This window comes from Pygoscelis adeliae, unplaced genomic scaffold (genome assembly GCF_000699105.1).
Source record: "Pygoscelis adeliae isolate BGI_AS28 unplaced genomic scaffold, ASM69910v1 Scaffold21, whole genome shotgun sequence".
In the NCBI taxonomy this organism is placed as follows: domain Eukaryota; kingdom Metazoa; phylum Chordata; class Aves; order Sphenisciformes; family Spheniscidae; genus Pygoscelis; species Pygoscelis adeliae.
Window position 1 is genome coordinate 6,109,506 of NW_008824243.1, and position 25,592 is coordinate 6,135,097.

Consider the following 25,592-nt stretch of genomic DNA (forward strand, 5'->3'; position numbering starts at 1 on the left):
AAAAGACGGGAAGACGGGGAGATGAGGGGCTTGGTTTAGTGGGCAAGGTGGTGTTGGACTCGATGATCTTAGAGATCTTTTCCAACCTTAATGATTCTATGATTCTATGATTTTACCTATGCATTGGAAAAATGAGCCAAAACAGTGGCTTCAGTACTAAACAAACTTGGCTGAGAGACATAGAGATCTAGTGGTTTTAAATGAAGAGAAATGAGGTGTTATAAGCTTTCATGAGTGGCATGGAAACTTTTTCATAGTTGAGAAGTTTAATCTTTTCTTGATTTTGCGAAACATGTGAGAAACAATGATTTTGAATGTGGCATGTCCTCTGACTCTCTGTTACGCAGTTACTACTACTAAAAACACAGGTTGTCAGCCCTTGCTGGTGGTTCACAACACCTGTGTGGGCCAGCAGAAAGGGCAGGGCTCAGAGAGAGTAATTGGGAACACTTGGGGAGGTACCTGCCTCTTTTTGTTGGTTGTGACTGGCTTGATGTCTAGCTTCTTCTGGAACTATGAACTGAGTGGGGAGCTGCCTTAGAAAAAAAGTGGTAGAAAATACAAGTAAGTGCTAAACTTCTGTGTTTTTTGTGGAAACGGGTGTCTGACCAGGCTAAGTGTCTGTTTAGGATGTGAAATGCTAGGCTTTTTGCTGATGGTAGATGAGCCCTGCTTCCTTTTTTAGCTATAAGGAAGAGAAAATTAGTAACTAATCAATTGTAGAGAAATTTGACTTGAGATTTTAAGGACTTCATGGTCCTATATTGTTTGAAACTACAGTCCCTGCTCCTAGGAGAGTGCAACAGAGAGGGAAGGCAGCATTTTCTATAGGGGTCCTGTGGAGAAAAGAAGGAAAGGTAAGAGGCAGGAAGAACCCTGATGCAAAGGAAAAGAGGCTTCCACTTGAATCTGTGATTAGTTTTATGGCCACACTTCTTTATAATGAGCTCACCGATGAAACCTGTTAATGATATGTATCACCTAGGAAAGATTGCAATAGCAGCAGTAAATGGCTTCTTACAGTATGGCATTGTACTGCTTTATGTTTGTAACTGACTGTAAGACCTAATGCTCATTAAAATATGCTTCTACCACTTATAGACAAGATCTTAAATTATCAAGCCTTTACAGACCACTCAAGTGATTTTTAATATAAAGTGTGATTGATTTCTGAAGGTTTTTCTTCAGGTCTTTGGTATTCACTGTTTTCCCATGTTCTCTCATTCTGACCAGACAGTAAGCACACCTCATTTGTTCCAGATAGGTAGTTGAATGTGAAAACTAATAATTCCAGTCAGCAAAGCTGGCAGCATAATTACGTCTTGATACATATGTTGTGAGGAAACTCAAGTGCATCTGAAGAAGCTGAGCTGCTGCAGTTAATCTACCATGTGCGGTGACTAATTTCATTGGAGAACTGAAAGTAAAATGAAAATCTTGCACTAGGACCTTAATGAGAGGATCTTTGCTTTTGCCAAAATATTGACCCTGCCGGCAGTGTAAAGTGTGAACAAAGAAATTAGATTGCCTTTTTGCATACCCCTGACTTGGGAGGAACGCCAACGTGATTTGTGTGTAGAAAACTGATTGATGATCATGCCCTGTCAATGGATCTTAATTGGAAAACAAGATAAATCAGAGAAGAAATGACGTTTTCATTGCATGTGGCCCAAGACTGATTCTGTGACAGTGAATCAGTTTAAGGTATGTATTACTTCAAAGAGATTTCTAGTTACAACAGCTATATAATTCTTATAACTTTTTGAATAAGCATAAATTAATTGTAACATTGAAATAAACTTGGGACAGTAGGATGTTTCTGTTATTCCAGTGCAGCTTTTTTATAGTTCTTATGCCTTATTTTTCTTTGTGAATTCTGCTGTTGAGTCAGTTAAAACATTGTACCCTGCCATTCATTTTAATTATAAAACAAGATTTGGGACACAGTGGGAAGGGAAGGATCTTTGGGTCGTTGTTCATACTACTGCAAGTACTACCTCATGATATTTCTTTCATAACCTGATCAACATGTGTCTTTAAATACTTGGGAGTAGTAGGGACAACTAGTAAACAGGAAGTTTTTCCTGATAGTTAGCCCTCTAATTTGCAGCCTGAATTGACTTATGGCTGGTGTGTACCCCTTTGCCTTTGGGACAATATTGTCCTGTGGCTTACACAGCACTTTTCCCTAAGGTTATTTTTCCCCTTTCTGGACAACAAGCACATCTCCTGTCAGTACTTCTTTTCCTGGGTGAAACAAAATTCTCTGTCCTTGTTAAGCAGATGTATGTCCTTTCCCAGCTGCAGCAGCACTAGATGAAGAGGTTGCCACCTTCTAATTTATCCCCCCTTCCCTGGAAATTAAAATCCATTATTATCTACCAGCAGAGCTACTGATGTGAAAACACCTTGTAAATCTGTTTTTGTTGACTGGTAGTTAAATTGGGTAAGGTGTAGCTAGCACATAGTGACTGAAATAGATTAGGAAGTGTTCACGAAAGCAACCTTAGTTAGCATCTCTAAGAGAGCTGTAATGTCTAGCAGAGAAATGGTGATGGGTAAATTGGAGTAGACTGGGAGAGACCTTCTTAAACCAGCACGGTGTGGATTAGGAGAGAATATATATGTACGTATGTGGGGTCCTCTGTGTGAATGTTTTATCTGAGCTTGCCCTTTTCACGCAGTTCTTCAGCTGGGCTTGTGTAAGATGGAGCCGGTTAACAAGCCCCAGAGAGCGACTAGCTTAGTTATACTCAGAGCATTTAGTTTCTCCTGACTGCCAACACTGATGAGTCGTATGCGGATTTTGTCTGAGTCGGTCACATGTTTGAAAAGAAAATTGGGTTTGTGCCAATGAGATATTTTTATCCTAAAAGATCTGTTAACCCAATATTGAAAACTTTGAACTGGTAGGGAGCAGATATTTTGTATTTGAATGTGTTGGGGGGGCAGATATTTTCACTGTTTTTGTCTTTCAGTAGTGGTAGTTGTTTTACAAGGTGGGCAGCAGTTGTGTATAGCAAAAATGTCTTACGGGGAAGAAAAAGGTACAAAAATTGTAAGCAGTTCTAGAGCAGTATATATTTATTTTTTTATTTATATTTTAATAGAGGTGAGAACAATCTGCTCCAATGTTGAATCTTTGTCCTGTTTTATTTGGTTTTGGACCTCCTTTATATTAAAAATGTAATTTCTTTTTACTTTTAAACAATGACACTTAGTGCTCTCTTATATTCACTGAATGCTGTGTGTACCAATGATCCAGCAGACTGATATGTCGTTGTGTAGCATCTCGAATGCACAACATCTGTTACTGGTCCTCTGTAAACTGAATATCCCTCATAAACAGAGCACACAGGCTTGTTATAAACAGTGCTATTTCAGGAATTAATATATATTTCATAATTTAAAGAAGTGTGTAAGTCCTATAGATAATATACTTGTATAAATGCCTTCCCCATGATATCTTGGAAGACCTTATCTTGTCTGTTTGCTTTTTCTTGCAATTTCTTTTTAACTTTATTTTTTTTTATTCCAAAACATACACAAAGCTTTTAAAAAAGTTTCATAAAAAGATTGCCTGGTCATCCAAGTTAGGTACTCAAAATCCACTAGCTATTCTAATTTCTCCTTAGTACAGAACGCTTTTCAAATGGATGGAATACAGGACAGCCAGAGAGGTGGACCTGTTCAAGTAGGAGAGTAAAAGGTCCAACTAAGTACTTAAAGTTCAGGTTGTCTGCTCCATGCCTCATTATGCTGTATAGACATACTTTTTGATACTTAGCATTTTCTAGGGCTGGCAGGTTGTAATTAAAACAGTGCCAATTTGTATCTGAAATCCAAGAGAGGTATGAATGGAATCTCGTGGTACCTTTTTCCATATTCATTTTGACTGTAGAGCTGCATTTAGGGTACTCACATAGAAAGGCTGGCTGGAGAACACTTGATTTTTCACTAAAATCATGAAGGTTAGCTATGTTCTGAATGGTGGTGCGAATACACTCGGCAAGATCACATGCAGTTGTGAAATGTGAGGAAGCTGGATGTTACGTGAATGTGGGGATGTGTTAGCTATTGGCTCTTCCAGCAGAAATAATCAAAGCTTTGATGGAAGAAAGAAAATGAGCACATTTTACGAACCAAAGCCATGAGCTGAATGAGGGCAAGACTTGTCTTCCTCAGGTCTTTAAACATCAGGACAGATAATATTAATGCACTTTTGAGTGTTTCCTGGCTTAGGCTCTGGTGTTGACTTATATCAGGCCTTCTTGTTACCTTTTTCCTCCTGCCTCGAGTAAGCTTTAATATTCTGCAAGCTCGGACTCTGCAGGCTTTTGTTCTCTCCTAGCAACACATCTGCATTTGATTTCTACAAATAGTTGACATGTAATTCCTCACAGTCAGTATCTGGTTTTGTGCCTGTTTCTTCCATCTTTAGCTTTGCAGTATGATAGACTCTTTTTAATGCTACTGTGCTTTTATTCATGCAGTGTTAGCAAGGACAAACTAAGCAAAAATCTCCTTAGATGACAGAGATGCTCTTTACCATAATGGTAAAATACTGAATTAAGATTGAAGCTTATACAAACAGACAAATTTCTTTTCCGCTCAAGTTGTCTGACTCATTAAGGAGAATTCTCAGATAAAATCAGGTTGTTTATGGTATTTAATTCTCACTTTGTGTTGTTTTGTCACAACCTTGCTGTGTTGCATGGCTTCTTGGAGCCTCAAGGGGTGGTTAGGTACTTTTACTTGTTTTTTTCCTCCCAGGACAAAAGAGAAATACAGGTAAGACACTGCTGCTTGACTACTGTATTGCATTTTCTTCTGGATTTCATAGTTCAGAAGTTCTTCCCGGAAATGTTTTAATGATGGAAGCCATCATAAATTACGTGGGCATTATTTCATCAAGATAGCTAACGAAAGTGTAGGAAAGTATGAAAGACATCATGCCAACCTGTATTGTTTTGAAACTCCCATCCTTCCACTTTCCATCCTGTATAAATTTTTTGCTATTATTCTCATGTTTAGTAGGTAAATAACATGTTATTGCTAAGGCTCAGTGTTCAGGTAAGCCTAAAGAAAAGGTGCTCTAATAATCTACAGCCTTGGTGACCGCTTAGTTGGGTTATCATGAACTCTAGATTTTCAAAGAGCAAGATGGCTTACTTCAGAGATAAGCAAACAGACAGTTCCTCTCTTACCCCCAGCAGATCAAGATGCAAAAGGAATATGTAATTTATAGGGAACGATTTACACTCTGGGTTTAGCCCCTTTTTTGCTGTTTCAAAATTGTCTGAGAGAGCATGAGTTCCTTGGATGAACAGGCTTAATATTGCTTGCCATTTTTTTGCCTTCTCTTATGGGCTGCAAACAGCTCACTAGAAGGAGCTATCACAGCGTGTTCAAATTCCATACTGGTTACCCAGTGGTTTCACAGAATGATTTCTTTTCCTTGAATGGACACCTTATTTTTGTATTGAAGGAAGGAGTTGGGAACGTTTCCAGGAGAGGGATCTGAAAATGGGTTTGGAAATGTTATATTTTAAACTATATATTGCAGCTTCTGCTAGTTTAATACAGTCTTCCTGGGTCTAATTTAAGGCTCCTTTGGAAGGAGGAATATTTACATGTAAATTTTATTTCTTGTTATGTTTACACAAAATAAGTGCATGACTGGCATAGTGGAAAGAACTATGATAAGTTTTTTTCCTTTGATCTTTTAACTCCTCTTGTTATGGCCAAGGCTGTCTCTTTGAGTATGCTAATAGCTCTTCAATTTGGCGAATAATACCTTGCTTATACTGATAAAATTTCCTACAGGTGACTGAGTATGGCAGAAGATTGAGTTATTCCTCATGTGAGTGAAAATTCATGGACAGTGCTGTGCAGTATTCAGGCAGCTTTACTTACAATCTTGTGGGCATGTGGGCCTTTGAATTTTTTCAAGAAAATGCTTTGATATTTTCACTGGCATCTTAAAAATAAGCCTGACATTTTGCCATTAAGAAATAATAGAAAAAAGGAATCAGAAATGGAATAAAAGATCACTAGTGAATGAAAGCTCTTTTATATATATATCAAACAGCCATCAGCTCAGTGCTCATAAAAGACAGAAACTCCCGTTGCCATTGAGAAAACACTTCCAATGAAGTAGGCACTCCACCATTGACGTCTCCATCTTGAGCTTATAGGGAGACCCACAAAACATCCTCAAAGATGAATCTGGAAACTAAGCTTTATGGCTGTACCGTTCACAACCAGAAAAGTGAAATGATATGAGTACAAAATACTTGTGGAAAAAGCTGCTGCTTATAACCCTAGCTAGTTTAATTGCACAGCACTCTGAATGGCTGTACTTGGTGGAACAGAGGAGGCAGCGACTGCAGTATGGGTTGAAATATTTTACATGAGTTTTGTCAGGAAGGAAAATACTGATGGGTCTGTGAGTTCAGATCAGTTGTTCTAACCTGTACTTAACCTGAAATTTGTTGCTTTGGTTTGACCTAAAGAGGAGCTTGTGTGCCTGAAAACTTGTATTTTTTTTCAGTTAAATCAGGTGGTGCAATAAAAATACTATTCTTCCATAAAAGACAAAGATGAATTTTGTCATTTTTCTTTTCCTGCAGTCCTAAAAGTGTTTCAGTAGAGTTTTTTGTTCTTTCTGGGCTGTTGTTGCTTGTTGGGGTTTTTCTTGTTAATCAAACTGAATAAACCTCATTCTGTTTATGGCATCTTTAATGACAGCCACACAGATCAGCTGCCAGTTTGGATCCTTTATATCTAGCACACAGGCCGTCCATTTGAATCTTCATGCATTTCCCAGAATTAGGAATATTTTAAAATATTTTAAGTATTTAACTAATGCCAAGCAATGCATTTGTTATGCAGAGAAAAACTATTTTTCTCCTGTGTAGTGATTTGCTTATAAGAAATCAAGCATTCAGTGACTCTAAGGTTGATAATATACCATATGTATAGTAATTAAATATTACTGAAACATCTGTGACACACCTTCAAAACAAAACTCTTCTTCTTGCTTGTTTTCTAGAGGCAGAGTCCCAGCAGGGGGCTCCCAGGTAACACTGAGCAATCTTTAGTAGTCTTAATGCACGCTAGTTGCCCACACTTGGATGATAGTTCTGTATACTTAGAGTCTTTATTTTACTTAAGAAAGGTTTTAATTGCTAAACTCTTTTGGCTCATCTTAAAGTGTTTCAGTGGAAATTGCTGTTCCTTGAATCCAAAGGTAGATGGTGAAAAGCTGAAATTCTTGCCTTAGATCTTTTAAAAATCTGGCTCGTATGGGTCTTGTGCCAATTTAGGCTTAACACCATCTAACATCCCAGACAGAGCTTGGAATTCTTATGCATTTTAGTAATTTTCTGCAAACGGGTTAAGTGTATACCCTGTATCAGGAAGAGGCAGCATGAATTGTATTAAGAGCAGAATTATCAGTCTCATGTGAAGAAATAATTTAAAAAATGAAAATTGATATACCATCCTAGAATCCTGCCAAAAACCCAAAAGTGCTAATTTTATAGCTGTTTCATTTATTTCTTTTGGTGAAAGACTCAGCAGTTGGAGACCTTGTAACAAGACAGCTAGGCCAGTAGCCAACTGTATTTCAAATGATGCCAGCTGGGGTCAATGCAATAATTCTTAGGAAATAATTGTTCAGTTTTTTTTTTCTCTCTCGCCCCCCCCCCCAACCCCTTTGCAAAATGTCTGACTAAAGATTTGTCAAAAGCACTTCTTCAGAAACACTTCTTTAGGTAATGAAATATCTCTTGTAGCATAGTTTATGAGCTAATAAAATAGAAATTGAGTTGTTTTTTTTTTAAATTGGACTCCAAAGGTGTATTCCACAGATGTTTTCTGACAGAAGAAAATAATGGGAAATGGGTTAAGACATTATTTGAACTAAATCCCTACCAATAAAATAAATATGTGCAAAGTTTTTCTTTCTGTCCCTTGATCAGAACACACTAAAACTAATAATACAGCATTGGGGACATACAGGTGATTTACTTGGATAACTGTTAAGCCTTTTAAAAACTCTTAAATGATATCTCCCATTTTACCAAAAAATAGATAGCCTTAAGAGATATGGTCTTTCCTTTGTAAAAAGGTTTATCATCAAACCTGAGAACAATTTTAAAACATCCCACATCAGCTAAAAAAATAAAAAATATTAAGTTTTCCATACCAGATTTACTTTCCAGTTTCTTCATTTACGGAAATATATTAGGAACAGGACTGGAAGTGGCTTTATGCTTCCAATATAACCACTTGATCACACTGTCTTACATAGTTTACAAATCCATCTATCTAAAGATTATGAAAAATGCTGCATTTGCAGTCTCTTGTGACCATGCTCTTGGAGGTGGCTAGAGTGGATCTGCTAAAAGAGACATCAGCAGCGTGCAACAGAGCATCAGATAGTTAAATTTCCCAGGCCAAGGGGTGCCAAGAGGTCTAAACTTCCCCAGATTTCTTCTGCCTGTGCCATGATGCATGGAAGATGTCAGCTTACCCTTTGTACGTAACTTATCTTCTCAGATGACAAACTTTTCTGTCTGATCTATAGAAATGATGGTAATATAAAAGGGTATATACATATCTTTTTTGGAAGATGATTGGTGTCTTGTTGGACCAAGCCTATTTTTATGCACGTGGCTTTGAAAAATTGGTCTTTGGCACTTTTTCATGAACGTGAAGAACTGGACACTTTTCACATGTGGAAAATACAGTTTTGCAAAAGTAAGCATAAATAATTTGTACTTGTTTTGATTTGTTCTTAGCTGTTCTTTCCAAAGAGAAGCTAGGTGTATACACTTACTGACCTGACTCTAGGAAGGACCTGTGTGTGGGTTGGTTTTTTGTTTGTGTGTATGTGTTTTGTTTTGGTTGTTTTGGGGTTTTGTGTGTGTTTTGTGTGGTGGTGGTTGTTGTTGTTTTTGGGAGTTTTGTTTGGCTGTTATTTTTAAAGGAATTTCAAGAACTGGAGCCAATGCCTCTGTCAGTGGGACATGTTGTTGCTGGTACTGAGGTCGGAGGCTGTGACTGCTGTGTTACTCTGACTTGTGAGCAGGTACCTCAGCTAAGGTGAAACCAGCCACGCTGGGTGTAGACAACACTGTATGTGGGCTGGGGGAGCTGAGGCTGATGTTGCTGCCTGATGATTTACTCAGAGATCAAGAAATAGCCTGCAGTCAGTTCAGACTCCCGTGTAGGTCACTCCCATGTAAATCTACCTATTGTAGGTTTAACTGCTGAGTGAGTTTCAAGTTGCTTTGTCCATGCTTTTGACTCTTGCTTTAGGCTCCAAGTAGCTCCAGTACCTCTGATACTTCTGGATTATTCCCTGAAAGATGATGTCTAATTATATTTGTAATCCAATCAAATACATCATCCAAAACTACATAAATTGTATTTGAAGTACCTATCTCCTCGTGTCTGCTCAGGCTGACTTCTCAGTCTAACAGAAAGAGGTCAGACTTGCAGTGTAAGGTGTGATTGTATTACCAATGCTATAGCAATACTTGGTAATCGCACCTTGTTAACAGCTTTATATATTAAAACATTCTAGTTGTCACACAGTTTGCCTCTTAAAATGAGGTCATACTGTCCTGGCAGTTATGAGACCATGTATGTTGATACTATAGCAAGAGTGCCCAATAGAGGAATGTACTATTGTATTTTATAGAGTAATTAATTTTACATTTTGTTATACTCAAGGGCGTGGCTATTTTCTAGATTGTAAATTCTCTTGCAGCTACTTCTAAACTAGGCCAATGATATTTGAGAAGAAAAGAAAAAGAGGATTAGCCTTTAAGTGGAGATATTTGTAGAAGAGTGAGGGCTAAGGAGAAAATACATTGCCTGGAAACTTTTTTTTTATGCTTGATTATTTGCATCTTAGCATTGTACTCAGAAACCACTTCTTAATCTGTCTTAAAATTACTTAAAACCACTGTGTTTGATTGCCTTAGTGAATTAATCAAGGCAGGGTTGCTCTTGACGCTGATACCTTTAAACACTTGATATGGTACAAGCCAACCTTCTGCGCTGTGCAGCACAGAGCAGGTACAGTCTGACGGCTGTGAGCTTTGTGAGCAAAGGGGATGTCGCTGAGAAGCAGCAGCCCCCACAACCTGGCACCCCTTATTAATTTTCCTTTTTCATTTTGTGTGTTGTTAGTGAATGGGCTGTCCCAGCATTTGTTCAGGATTTCAGCAGCTTTAGGGTAGTGTTTGTTAGGACAGTTCTTGTCTCTCAGAGAGAATACCTACATTAAGACTCCTCTCTCTTGTGGATCTAAGTGCATTCATCAATTTGGTGCGGGTCTGGTAAAATATTTGCTGCCTCCCCTAGGACCTTAATTTATCTGCCTGATACATTTATTGCATAGAAAAGTACAGATTTACCCCTCACCCCCCGCCCCTCTAATTTTGGTTGAACAGCTAATTCACTGATGTCACTGATCAACATCAATATAAATGAAATGAGAGTGAGGTTGGTTTTGAGCAGCTAAGAACTTACATTTTCTCCTTCAATAATAATTGTTCTCAGCATGCTCGAAATTAATAGCATGCAAATTGGAAATCTGCAGCAAAGTACAACTTTAATTACTGTCCCTTTTAAATTTTTATTATTAGAGGGAAATGCATTTGCTTTTTTTATTAAATGTCTTTTTAATGAACTTCAAGACCCGGAAAACACACATACTGTGGTATCTACCAAATGTACACTGATATGAAATGCACTACTTAAAGTATGTTAGCATATTAGGATTCAGCACAGATCTCTACTGTTATGTACCTGTATATAGCATTATATAAAAACATACACTAAATAATCTGCACTGCTAGCAATACATACCAGCAGTGGTTAAATTGCAGTGGTTTTTAGAAAAGCTTTTGCCTTTTTCTTTCAAAAATACAAATAAGTGATGTAACTGTATATGTCCATTTGGTGTTCGTTGCAAAGTATAAGCAGCAAGAAATGTGTTTGAAATCTAGTATTTCAGGGAAAAATTGTAAAGTTATGCAAACTTAAGCACTAACTTCTAGAGTATGAAGATGAAATATGTACCACCATAGGGGTGTGTATGCAGCTGGCCACACTGATACAGTAGGAGTTACATAGCTCACTTGTCAAAAGCTTGTGGGGATTATCTTTCTGGTTGCTCAGTTACAAGATATCTGTGCACCTAACAGGTTATCGGGCACGAGCTTTTAGGTTTGTGAGAGGAGAAAGCTGAGATAGTAAATGTATAAAAGCTCCTTTCTCATCTGATACCTACCCCCTAAAAGCAAGTAAAGAAAGAAATACTCGTAAAAAAATTGCCTATGCTATTATTGGATGAAGTGATTCTTAGTGTGTATATAAATTTATTTGAAATTCTTCTTGATCAAAGGTACTTCAGTGTTAATCTCTGCCATTAAATTTATTTTTACTTAATTTCTGTCTCCCAATGTGACGCAACTATAAATAATAGCATTATTTATACACACTAGAGACGAGCTTTGGTGTGAATGGAGTTCTTTCAAAAACAAGTAAATAAATAGTAAAAAAATGTAAAGACCATTATATTTAGAAGTGAAATTTTGATGCAGATTGGGTTGACAGTGGCAGGGTAATAATTCCAAACTACTGGAAGACATTTGCACTTCTGATATGAGAGAAAGGGAGGACTTGCTCAGATTTAGTAGGCAGAACATAGTCTGTAAAATAGAGATTAAGAAAATAATCCAAAACCAATTTATACCAAGACAGTAAGAGATGATGTGCTGTATAGAAAAATATGTAATCCATACTTCGCAGTGTCCTTCAGCTTTAAAATTAAACATTTGTTAAATGTTGTCTATTTTTTTTATTGTTCTTTGGATAGTATTAATGTGGTTAAATAGTATTTTAACAGTATTAATATATTTAAATAGGTGACATATAATTTCAGTAATCTGAGTTTGATCTAGAATCTGCTTGAATGAAGTGGTCTTTGAATAAAGCCTAGAGGGCTTTGCTCTACAAAATGCTTATAATTCAGTTCTTCAAAGTGCTGTACTTGATAGCCACAATCAATTACAGCATCTAAATCTTGTGTTTAAATTCAAGCCCATGAAGCCTGTTGTTGTGATTCCACCAGACTGCTTATGTACTTAACTACTGATTACAAGAGCCACTGCTCACATATTTAAAGCTGAGTCTATGTTAAGTACTTGTGTGGTTTTGTTGTTTGTTTGGTTTTTTTTATACACTCTCTACAAGAGTCATTCAACCTGAAGTGTTTCCCTACCTTCCCTAGGTTATTTTCACATTAAAAAGTGCTATGTGAAAATGGAACAAAAATTAAGTTGGCTGAAATTGGAGGAAAAAGTTCCAAATCAAATACAGGGAATTATCTGACAATTCAGTAGGAGTTTATGAATAGTTGCTGCCCACAGAGCTGTGTGTTTCTGCCACGTCTGCTGTTTACTGGGGGTAAGGGAGGGGGAGATTTGCCACACACGCCACTGCAGGGATTTCAGTTTGTGTGCTGTCAGTGATAAGGAGAGCACCTCTTTTTGGGATGGGCAGCTGGTGGCTTCCCCCTGGCTGTTTGTGAGGCCATTCGTGCTAAAGGAAGACAGCAAGACTGTCTCTGAGTTACGTCTGGGACTTCTTACCCTGCCCTGGCAGCTGGAGATGGACGCTAGCTTTCATCCTTTTTCTTATAGTTTTGAGTCTTCCATTTCCATTGTGCTATTTAGTAACTACCGATTTGCCTCCATTTTGTGCTTGACACTGAATAAAACCTCAGTGTTTTGGAAGCAGTCTTTTCGGTTTGCACAGAGAAGCCCATAAGCAGTTACAGGTTTTCTGGTTTACCTGCAGTAGTCAAGGTCTACATAAATCACGCCCCATAAGTTTTAAGGGCTGTACTTACTTTTGTCTTAAATTTCCTCAGTTTTGGCTGTGTGCTTTCAGTTATAAATTACTACAATGATCTCAGTCTCAGGTATTCTTCATCAAATGATGTTAAAGAAAGGATAAAACCCTGTGTTGATTGGTATGTTACATTATGTAAAACAAATGTGTGAGTAAGGTAGTAGTGAGACTGCATTTCACTGTATATACAGCATTACACGGACATAGCATAAAGGTTACAAATCCAACTACTCCAGAGCGAGGAGGTGCCTGAACTGAGATTGTCTCTTCAATTTCCCGTTGTGGCATTAAGCAGTGAAGTACACAGCAGCCTCCGGGGATGGGTATAGAGCGCTGCGGTACATAAAGTTTCCCCACCAGTGCCCAACTAAATATTGGAGAAGTAAAACAATGATGAACTGAGCTTCATGCAGCGAATGGACTAAATGTGCTGGTACCCCACTGATTTATCATCCTGTAGCACTCTGTCCTTTCCAATCTTTGTACATTAAGTAGGGGAATAAGAAACCGAAAGAGTTCCTTAAGAAAGAGTACTGGGAGCAGCTGGAGGAGGCAGGTTTGGGGAGAAGTGTTCATGCCTGGAGATGAGTGTAGCTAAGCTGGCGGGGAGTGTAAATACGTGTTTCAACGTCTAAGCTGGAGAAAAGTCTGGCTGGACCTAAAAAAATATTTCTGAAATGCAATGGGCCCAGTGGGGAAGTAGAGCTGTGTGCTGCTACTGCCGCATTGCCTGCTGCTAGCAAGTTAGATGGCTGCAGGGGATACCCAGCCTGGGGAGGAGACAACCATTAAAAAAAAATAAATTGAAAAGTACTTTTTATTTGAACTAGAGTAATGCAGTGGTGGTTTGTGGTGAGCTTAGGAGCGGCTAGGTTACAGTTCCTTTAATCTTGCTATTTTTTGTTTCGTGTCTGAACATAATTACATCTCTCTGTTTTTCAGACAAAACACATCTCTCTTTGTGTCTAAAAAACAAAGAGAGAAAATACAATTTCTGCAGGTTTCTTTTATTCTGTTCCACATTTTTCCCCTCAACTAAAGCATGTAACTGTTCTTCAGTTAGATTTGCTCACTCATTCACTAAAAATGAGTAACACTGAGAGTATCTCGCTCCCTGGCGCTCCTTCACCTTTCTTGCATAGAGCTATGAGACAGACTACACCTGTACTGCCTCCTTCCAGCAGTATTTAAACAAGAACATCCCTCAGCCTCCGCATAAAAAAAATAACCTGTATCTTAGTACGCCAGTGCCTGCTTGAGTGTTATTGTGCTTCATGCAGTAAATTGCAGACTGTAGCTGTATTGAGATGATAAAATATATATTTTCTTTTTTCTCAGAACGTATTATACAAACCAGTTTGCAATCTCTATCAGATTAACTACAGTGTGTGAGAAATGACCCAGGACAGACTGCGTCAAATTAACCAATTTTGAACGTGGTAAGAATGATCCTGAAAATGCATTTTACCTTATGGCAACGTCACATACTGATGGTGCTGCAGCTCCCACGCAAATACAGACGATGTTCTCTGTTTTGACTTTATAGCAGGGTGGAAGAGTCCTTGCTCAAGCATGAGAGAGCATAAATGACCTTTGGTGCTTTTTTTCCCTTTGGTAACCACCAAGGGTAAGGAGTAGCTCTTTCTCCTGCAGCTACTGAAGCCTGGCTAATAAATGCAGCTGTATTTTGGCCGTGCATGCTGTCTTCCATGCATAGACTGTTGGTTCCAACTGCTTTCTCCCCATGGGTTTAGGTACTGATCATTGCTCACTCATTTCCTTGCACCAGCCATGCTGTGCCCAAGGACTGCGTTACAGACTAGGAAGAGGAGATGACAGCAGGACTGATAGAGGGGCACAGACAATTCGAACAGTCCGCAAGCAGCGGGAGGGACAAAGAAGAAAATCCATCTGCCTCAGGATCAATCTGCCGTGTCCTCTTCCTCTCCTTTTTTTCCCCTCTTAGTTAAACAAATGCTCCTAGCAGTGCATCTCCTGTGATTAGGGGCCATGCTGGCTGCCCATCAGGCATGTTTGCTTGTTTAAGGGTAGTCCGTTGGAAGAAAGTTTGCAGCAGGCCCAGTGTGACCTGTGGCAGGGGGAGCTGGCATCCACAACGCACACGTGAACTGCCCCCCTCACCCCTACCCCTTCCTAATAGCTGTACATTGAGGAATGTATTAATTTGCTTGTGAATCCTGAAGAGTAACCCTCAGAGACTGAGATGTTTTGGGAGGTGGAAGAAATGACAAATATTTGATTGACTTATTTTTGCAAAGTTCTTGTATATCTTCAGGTTTCAAAAATATAAAGGAAGTCCCAAATTGGTTCTTGTGAGCCTTAATACCACGTAACCACATATGAAAACACTAAATAGGAGGAAGTAAAGTTTTCTGTGTCAGCTGTGATCTAATGTCTTGCTCTTCCTTGGATTCTCCAGCATAACACTACTTTTTTTTTTTTTTTTTAAAAAAAAGATGCCCACTGCTAAATCTTTTGGCATTGATACATGGAAGAAATAGCTTTTTGTATAATTTTCAAAACTACTCTATCACCTGATAAAAGAATGCTCTATAAGTTGCCCTGTATTTTCCTGTAGAGTAAAATAAAAAGTAGCTTTTTATTTCAGTTAGATTATATCATTTTGTTATCATTTAGAAGGATTGCAGTAATTTTTTTTGGCTGGAGCTGTTTAGTAACACAGGTGAGGACAACCTATTGAGTACCAGCGTAAGTAGGCTGCTTGTTGCCATGACGGGATGTTCTCAAAAGTACCCAGTAACTGACTCTTTAATCAAACCCATGAAGGTGTTTGGAGGAAAACCAAAACTCCGTAGACCCAAATCATGGCAATACAAAACCAGTCCAAAAAGTAGTGAAATTTCACTGCACTAAAAGATGTGAGCTCCTGGCTAGCAAATTTCTTTAGTAACTCTCGGATATATCACTAAAATAGAGACAGTCAAGAAAGGGAAGTTTACACTTGAATTTACTTTTAAGACTATATTTAAAACAAAAGCATTCTGCATTTAAATATAGCTTTTCTTGTATTCCACCTTTAGGATATGCTAGATGGACTTCCATGGATATTGCATGAATAAGTGGTTAGTAAATCCAACGTTGCATGGGTCAATTCACATTTGTGAATTGATTGGAGGTAGATGGATGTCTCTTACAGTGTTTACGTCACAGAAGACCTTCCTTCTGTAAGAAGTGGTGAAATAAGCCCTTACATTGAAGGCAAAGATCATCCTTCACCCCTGTCCCCTTGCAGTTGTAGCAGTGCCTAGCAAAGTGGCATCCTCTGCTGCAGCAGTATAAAAATGCGTGGTCTCACTAAAACCAAAAGTGGTTGGTGCTCCAAGCCAGACCTTCACGTGCTTGTCACGATATGCTCAGTCCCCCTGCCTTGAAATAAATGAAGTCCTGCTCTAATGAAAGATGGGTTTGTGTCTGAACGTTAGAAGGAAGGGTAATCTGTGTAATGGTATCACTGAAGCTTGTGAAGGTTGTGCTTCTTATCCTTCAAAAGTATTTGTTGTTATGCTTCTTTCATCACACCAGATGAAATTCTGCTGATGTTTATTTTGAGGCAATATCATGATAACAGAACAGATGTCTTGGAAGCAATAAGATGTCATTGTTCTGCTAGTGAACTGCTGAGAATTAAGAGGTGGCATAAAAATACTAGGAAAGGATGATTTAAATCAGAGCTTCTATTCTTGACATCATGACATAAGAATGTGAGTATGGAATTTAATACAATAAATTAATAATGTTTCCTTAAATATCTTAAAGACAGATCACATCTCTAGCATCTTACCCAGGAAAGAGGGAGAAAGGATGAGCAAAAGAAACAACAGCATGTGTTGGTTTGAGAATCTAGAGCTCTGAGAGAGCTAGAGAATCTTGCCTGAAAAGGCAATAAAAGTAACGAGAGATGCTGCTAGTGCCAAAAGGGTTATAGCTAATGGGATCTGATGACTTATTAAAAATGGGAAAAAAATAAAGAAGAATCCAGTATTTTACCAGCTGTACTGGGACCAGCCTAGAGCTGTCTCAGACATGAACCTCATGGTGCTGCAGGTTTGCACATTGACTCAAAGGGATTTTTTTTCTTTCTCTTAGGAAGCAGGTGGCTATACCACAGAAAATAATAATAGCGGCTGGTGGGAGTACTTGATAGAAACTGAAGAATCATGCACTTCAGGTACATAATACTTAACAGTGACACTCAACTTCCCTGGCATATTTGAAATGGAATTCAGTGCAAATATTAATGGGCAGTTAAATATGTTTATGTGTGTTTACTTGCTTGGGCAGTAGGATGGAAGAGTTATTCTGAGTAATGTTATGCATTATTCATGACTGAATAATTAACAGAAGTAGCATTTGTAGTAAGAGACATAACAGCAATGCACAATTTTAGAGGGCAGAAGGTTTAGGAGTATTCTGTGTCTGTACAAGTTTATATGCACACATCGTTCTTTAAACTGTGAGGATATAGCAGCTGAAAGTTACTGGTAAAAATAGCTAAAGGGACTGTTTTTTTTCATGATAGAAATAATACTATAATGGAGACGTACTGAAGTGATAATGCTTTGTTATATGATCTAAAACCAGTCCAGTGTATTTGATGTATATTTCCCTTGTCTATTCATCTGTAAAGCCAGATGATTAACCTTGTTTTATTTTTCCTCAACTCTGTTGAGACTGAACGTTGCATCGATGCCAAACTGCCGAGTACATGGATGCAAGCAAAGCAGGTTATTTAAAGCTGCTGTGATTGTTCCAATTCCTGTTTAAAGAAGCCAGTAAAATTTCATATCTGAGCCTGAAAAGAAACATTTAACTCTGGACTGAAAATAGAAAATTTGTGTGGGGAATAGGAGGCACGGGTGAAAGCAAGCATTTAAATCATCCCTGAGAGATGGTTTGAAGCCCTCCCTAATTTGCTGGGAACTCAGACCCTGGTCTGCAGTGTAATTGGTGGTGTCTGTCTTGTTCAAATCATGCCAGGCCAATGCTCTGTCTTCAGTAATGAAAGTGAAACTCACAGGTCACAGCATAACTCCCACCTCTGTGAGAGGTTTGGTGATACTGTCTTTACACTCTTTACTGCACAGAAGCCAAACGCAAGCTAGTATGTTGCAAAGTTTCTTCTCTACTCATGAGACTAAGATTGGACCTGTGCTCAAATTTCTAACAGGCAATGCTGAATTTTACCTAAGAACACTTTCTGCAGTGCTTTCTCCTGTTTTATTTCTTAGAGGCAGATGTGTCATCTGGTATATGAAGAAATTGCTGTTTGTATGATCTAAAGGTAATCTGTAGGCTGACAGAAGCATATTTATTACCATGAGGAAAGTGACCACTAATAGATGCAAACTTAGTGCAGTAATTGCCATCTGTTGTATGAAACCTGTTTCAGTGTCTCTTAACTTCATTCTTTCTTCTGCTCATTTGTTATCTTTGTCTCTGATCAAATCTTTCTTGTGGGATGGGGACACTACATGTGTGTTCACTGGCAGCTGGCAGACCAAAGTCTGCTCATCAGATGTGTCTAAACAGCTGCCTTGTCCTTGGAGAAAACACGGCACATCAGCTTGAGCTGTGAAAAAGACCTGACAGCGGAATGTCTCTTTCTGCACGTGGTTGGTGATGACAAAGCTGTTGGTGGAGATGGTCATATCTGTCAATATTTGGCCCTGCTGCAGCCTGAGCCCCTGCTGCTTTCTCTGGGGTGAGAAAGTGGGGAAGTCCAGAAGCCTGGGCGAGCCCCAGGTTGCCCCTGTGCCAGCATGCATTAAGGGCATGAGGCAGTGGTGAAGGAGGAGAAGGGAATCGCCCAGTACTAGAGTGCAAGTGTGTGGAATATAGATTGCACTTTATGTGTGGGGTTTTTCTGTTTGTTTTTCTTTTTTTTGGTTTTGTTTGGTTTTCCTACCCAGAACAGTGAGGTATTGGATGGAGTATTAAGTTGCAGAGCTGCAGCTGTTGCAGAGTTGCAGAACTGCTGCTAAACCATTCAAATGTGGATGGCTATTTAACCATATGAACTAGCAACCTCGTTATGTGAAGGTGACCATCTTTGCTGTTGCACTGGAGGTTTGCCTGAGCACCTCTGAGAGGAAGAGCACAGGCATTATGCTCGGACAGGGTCACAGCTTCTCGGCCAGGCTGGTGCTTTGTGGATGAAGCACGTGAGAAGACTTGCAGCAGGTTCACCAGATGTGTCACAGCTTTTGCTACCTCTGCAGAAGACAATTATTGATATCAGATGTATGGCACGTATATGGAAGTACGTGCATGGCATACATTTCTAGGTGTAGTTTATATTGTATACAACTGCTTGTGAGGGACTACTTGGCTCTAATGTACATTCTTGCCACTGTGCAAATCATGGAATGTAAATAAATTTAGTTCCTGGCCTTAGGGAAAAAAAAATTTTTTTTGAAAAGTTCTTAGGTCAAAAAGCCCTCTAATGATAACTGCCCTGCTAAGCTGATTTTCAGGAGTCAGTTTGATTGAAAGGAACTGTAGGAGGTCTGAAGGCAATGGGAAAGATGTATTTTTCAAATGCTTTGTTTAGCAGACGATAATGACAGCCTGATGTCTATCAGCTATTTCCTCATGGGTTCCTTGTTTTCTTTTTCACAACTGAAGTAGCAGTTTTTCTGTACTAGAACAGATCTGGCTGTAGCAAAGTGCCTGTGTGGTCCTTGGTAGCGACTGATGCACTGCCTGCGAATCTGACAAGTTCAAAGGAAAACTTATGATGAACAAAAATAATAATTTTTAAATGCTTGAATTGATGGGGTGGAAGGCTTTTTCTAAGTGCATGGGTAGTGTTGTATTTTAAAAGGTTATGTTTTTATAGGCTAAGAGGTCATTTCAAACTTTTATTTTCAGTAAACTCTAAGTTATCTTTCCCCAAATATTATTTTCATTTTGAATTACTGCAGCAGTTTGGGGTTTTTTTTTAGTCCTGTCTTAAGTACCATTTTGAGGTATTTCAGCTGGGTTTGATGCTTTATGATTTTTTTCTGATTAACTGAAGTATGCTTTCAGGTTTATATTCTCTGGACGTTATTTTCACTGTTGAATGATACAGTGATCAAAGGTTGTTTCAAGCAGGGGATGGTTTTTTTTTCCAAGCTAAGCTACCTTAACTTTAATTCAAAGTGTACTCAGGCTCTGCAGCAACTTCAACATAACAAATAACTTGGTTTAATTTTAATTTTACATTTGTGTACCTTATCATTAGATTGCGCCTGTTCAGATTTTAGAATATATTTTTATCTACAGGGGTTGAACATAGGTTGCACCGTATGAAGAAGCAGTTACAGTGTGAAGAGGCAGTGATAAATCAAGGCAGATTAAAGAAAACCTGTACTCAGATGTATAGATAATCCTTAATTCATGTAAATTTTCAAATGTCCTCTTTTTATTCCCTACCAAATGCTGGTCACATTTCTTCAGATGACTCCCAATTTTATATTTTACATTGTTCTAAAGAACTGCTAGAGAATTTCAGAAGGAAGGAAGTGTTTGTCTAAGCTATGATTGATTACCAGGTGAGAACCATAATAAAGAACTCATTAGTAGTGTTAACATGCTCAGAAGAGCTGAAAGAAACAGGCGTTAGGCTTTGTTAGTTATGGCTACAGCTATTAAAGGTAGTTTTGATGCCCTGAGGAAAATTCTTGGATGTATTATGGTGGTCTAGATGGAGTATCTGCTGACTCATAAGCTGCACTAAGAAACCAGGAAAAAGGCAAGGAGAGCAGCATTGGTACTACCTGCACTTACCAATCACAACTTGCATTCTGCCAAGACAGCCATATATCCAATTAAAAAACCCAACGTACCGTAGGCCATATAGGACTGTCCCATCTGGATGGAGTCGAATCATTCGGTTTTTCACTGTCACCCCATGGACAAATGACTTCTTGTCATTTTGGAAGTACGTGTCCGGCACCCAGAGCTGGTCAGCCACTCTGTTGTCCAGAGTTAGGTTCAAAGGTATTCCAGAATAAGAGAGCCTTTTATCCCTCCAGGACTGCTGGAAGTACATGGTCAGGGTGTAGTCCTAGGGAAGAAATAAGAAGGGCTTTTTGTATTTTGCATAGTGATTAACTTAACAGTTATTTTTAGATAACTCTCAGTAACTGAATATCAGTAGCAATAGGAAATTTAAGGATCGTTAAGATGATGATGTCATTAACCATGATCGTAAGCCTTGGCTTGTTTGTGTTAGCGTCGAACTTCACACCACTCACCAATGGTAGTGACCACCTGCGGTCATGGGCTTTCAAAACCTCTTGAGTCAGAGGGAATACATGGTACATTTGGGTCTCCAGCCTGTGGATCACACTTGCATGTTTTTTGATAGGTTTTCTTTAATGTGAAAAGAGCAGGGTTTAGCTGACCTCAGCCAAATAGCATTGCATACCATTGAGGACATTCTTTTGATATTGCCTGTCTTTGTCCTGAAAGATTCCCCCCACAATCCAGAAAGGCCGGCAGTTCCTAAACCTCCTGAGAAAGAGCAAATACACCCTCAGAACATATAATGGACAAATTCCCATTCTGCATCTGCTGAAGCTGCCAGATGTAATGACCTTAGACAGCTGGGCACGTCACCTCCGCCTGGGGAATGTGGTGCTATTACCACATAGAAAAATGAACATCTTCTCTTGACTATCACATTGTGGCTTAGGTGAAATACCATTTATGCAGTCCTTCAGCTTTCACTTAGTCTGAAAAGAAATTGTTCTAAAAGGCTTCTGGTCTGATTTACTTCCTCGTGTCTGTCTTTCTGGGAATTTGGTGATTTTAAAGGCAGTCAATTTTTTAAAGTGGAAAAGCCCGTGTACTTTGTAGCTGATGGAGTTCTTAAAAGATGACTTGAACAGCAGTATGTGGAGTATTAGTTTTCTCTTCCTCATCTCCTCCCCCAGCCCCCTTTTCAAGTGGCAGGTCACTTTGTCACACATCTTAATGGTAGAAGTGTAGCAAAATTATAGATATTATTGAAAAAAATGGTTAGGGGTAAGATTTTCTCTTATGTGAAGGAAAGCCTTACCTCTGTCATCCTCTCAAATCCTAGCCTGGACTGTACTTTTTGAGGAAATAGAGAATAAAAGCTGTCTGATGTGATTTGCTTTCTTCATCTTCAGTGGCTTCTTAAGACTGTACTGTTGCCATGAAATCAAAGCAGAGTTGCTACCTTTCAAAAAGACTTTCTGCCTGAAATGTTGAATCTAGCAGAGCTATAAACTATAGACTTATCATCAGTAAAAGAAGTTAATGAAAACACTGTTCTTGCTTGCCCTGGGCCTGTAGTGGTTGTTTTGTATGGAGGAAATGCCATGACTTGATGATTAGTGGTCATACAGAATAGGACAATTACATCCATTCTGAGCACCGATTTGCAAGGATTTCATAGATATGCCCTTTTCTGGGCCTGCAAGATGATGGTTACCCACGACAGAGCCAAGAGGTGATATGCCGAGGGCGTAAGTTTTTTGTTTGTTTGTTTGTTTGTTTTTTTTCCTTGCCCAGGTAACTAGGAGGTCAGGACAGCTTCTTTTGCTTTTCAGACCACACTGGTCAAGCCTGGAACTACAAAGTAATGCAGTGGGGTGTATGCTGTGCTCTGCTGAAAAGGTGATTTATAATTTAAATAGCAGTGTGGAGAAGCATGTTTTTGCCAAGGAGGCAAGTTTTTGAATATACAATTTGAATAGAGTTGGGTTAGAAGCAGACACTTAAAGAGAAGTTAAATCCTTGCCCTTTGTTTCTCTTCTGCATATGCAGACCCACAGACCAGATGGGAATTGGATGAGGAAAAAAAAAAAAAAGAAAAGAAAAAAAAAATCACTATTCTGGGGCAGTTTTCATATGTTGTATCTGTTTTCTAGCCTGTCCTATTTCAAGCAACTTTAGGTAGAAAAGCTTTCATAAATGGCTGATACAAGTTAAATCCTCAGTGCTTCACTTAGTATCCTCTACATCTTCTTCCTGATTCAGCAGAGCCTATGCAGACTGCAGCACAGATAGAATACAAATTCCAATGATACATAATTATCTTTTCTCCTTCCTGCTTTCCTTTATATTTTCACTAGGTCTTAAAGCTGCTTTTGTAGAACTGTCATGCCGTCCCGGAAGAAAGCTAACAATTGAGAGTGGTGCCTATGTGATGGTTCTCAAAGCTCAGCCAAGAGTGAAAAATAGCCAAGATAAGCTACAAGAGATCTTAAAGGATGTGATCAGGTGAAAAAAAGAAATTCTGTCTCTTGGTTATGGCTAGTAGAAGAAAATTAGTTGCTATTTTTAGCATCATAATCTGCTTTAGAAATTTTATTTCATCCAGCTGTGCTATATACAGAATACTGCTGTTGGTAACACTACAGTAGAGAGAGTGATCCTCTGCCCTGCAATTGTGCTATACTATGTAGAAGTATGTGGCAAGCCAACGCAGTGTTAATGGGGAGAAAAAAATCTGAGCTTCATCCTAAAGGAATCTCAGTGTTTCTTAACTCAGAAAGAATTATCTTTTTTTTTTTTTTTCATTCCCCAGAAAGTGGGGGTGTTACTCATTCAGTATTTTAATGAGGAAAATGAAGAGTCATATGTCATGATTGTGAGAGTCATGTTGCTGTAAGTTCTTATTTTTAAAAGCATAGTTAAAGGTTATTTAATGAAAAGCAAATGATATCTGAGCTATAATAACCCAAATTATATAGTTATACATTTTCTAATTTATTTAATGAAATACAGCCTTACCTTTCTCATACTGATATTTTATCAGTGAAGAATGAAATGTTGGCAAACCATATGGCTAGCCACATCTTAGAGGTTTTTGTTTTCGTTTTGCTTGGTTTTTTTTTTTTAATATTTTACAGTGGTGTGAGCGAAGTGAGAATTTAATGACTACTTGCCTTCTACCCTGTAAAATTTGCGGGGCATTTTGTGGTTTCAAGTTCTAGAGTGTATGAACAATTTCTGAATCTTTCATATCTACAGTGGTAATTGGCTGCAGATTTTTTTTTTAGCTTTTTGTGACAGCTTCCCAAGATCTCAATCATCAGTCTAGGTATGAAAATAAATCAGACTACGTTTAACTTTTGTGTTTAAGAATTTCTAATAATGAGTTAAAAAAGCAGGGCCCAATGTAAAATTAAAAAAGAGAATCTATTTCTGCAGATATCTGGGTTTTTTAAATGATTTGTTTTAAAAAGTATTTCACTTTTTTTAGAAGCACACTGAATATTTTTTGCCTCACTGTACTTCCTGTAATAGAAGAAAAAGCTGTAACGCTTCTGAAAAATCATGATATTTCAGTAGATTTAACTGAGCTGTCTATGCTTTCCACATGTGCCTCCCTACTTTTCCAGGGCATAGTCAACCTTCTGAGTGGTAAATGTCTGAGTACCAATGATAAACTTTTTTTGATGTGTTTGATTTTTTTTTTTGTATGTGATGAAGTCTGATTTGTTAGAATGAGATTTTTCTTTCCTTTCTCAGTAATTGTGCAAATTTCTTATTTCTTTGTATCAAACTGGAAATGTGTGAGCGTGTATAGATATGTACTATAACATATAAGCTGATTTGTATATCAAACTGTTTAGTAAGGTGCATTACCTTAGTGCATTACTAAGACAAATACTTATGTGCTAGTCCTAGGTAAGAGAGATTCTGTGAAAATGTGAGCAAGAGAAACTAGCCTATTTTACTCAAAATGGCAAATTATTTCTTAATCTGAATTTAAGCAGCCTCATAAATAAATATTGGCACCAACCTTCACAGTTCACTTGGGTAATATAAATTTCTTGTAGTAAAGAAAATGAATGGACCAGTGATGTACATTGTACTTGAAAGTAGAAGAAAATTTATAGTTCCAGTAAGTAATAGACTGGAGAGTTCCCATACAATACTATATTTTCTTTTTATTTCTATTTTTTTGGTTCCTTAATCTTTTTTTGTGCAATATGTATAAATAATGTAAGGGCATGTCATGGTTTCGCCTCAGCTGGCAACTGAGCACCAGTCAGGTGACAATATGCTCACCTGGACAATGGCTGAAATCTTTTTGTATATCTCGCAGCTCACTCAGGGATAGGGATCGGGTGGTCACCGCCTCATTTATGAGTTCTTCCTCTTCTTCCTCCCCGGGCAGCGGCTGGCTCTCCTCCTCCTGTTCTCGTGATGGCCCTACTCCAGGGTAGTCTGCCTTGTACACTTCTTTCTCCGGCTCCATTTTAGAAGAAGCTTCTTCCTCCCTTACTAAATGAGCCAACTTCCAAGATTTCTTCTTGTGTACAGGGGTGACTGATACCGGCACAGGTTGGCTCTTTGGTTCAGCCGCAGTGCCTGTCACTGGGGTTGGAGTCGCTGCAGGGCCTGTCATTTTATCGTCAGATCCAGAGACCTTCTCTTCCCCTTGAGAGTACTGAATGGTGTTGAACAGGGCTCGGTAGGCATGGGCCAGGCCCCAGCACGTTGCAATGATCTGCATCTCTCTGGAGTTGCCAGGGTGACAGCATACTTTTTCTAAATATTCTACTAACTTTTCAGGATTCTGCACTTGCTCAGGGATGAAGTTCCAAAACACTGGGGGTGCCCATTGGCCTAGGTACTTGCCCATCTTG

General features: G+C 38.6%; 1 protein-coding gene across 2 annotated transcripts in view; it reads right to left on the reverse strand.

The window, feature by feature from the left end:
- Positions 1 to 21,022, reverse strand: part of GABRB1 (gamma-aminobutyric acid (GABA) A receptor, beta 1) — a 66,425-nt gene extending 45,403 nt beyond the window's left edge. For both annotated transcript variants that reach the window (XM_009335163.1, XM_009335162.1), the window contains exon 1: positions 20,808 to 21,022. In XM_009335163.1, the coding sequence (XP_009333438.1) occupies positions 20,808 to 21,013 (206 nt within the window). In that variant the 5' untranslated portion in view covers positions 21,014 to 21,022. The remainder of the gene's footprint in view (positions 1 to 20,807) is intronic.
- Positions 21,023 to 25,592: the final 4,570 nt, after the last annotated feature.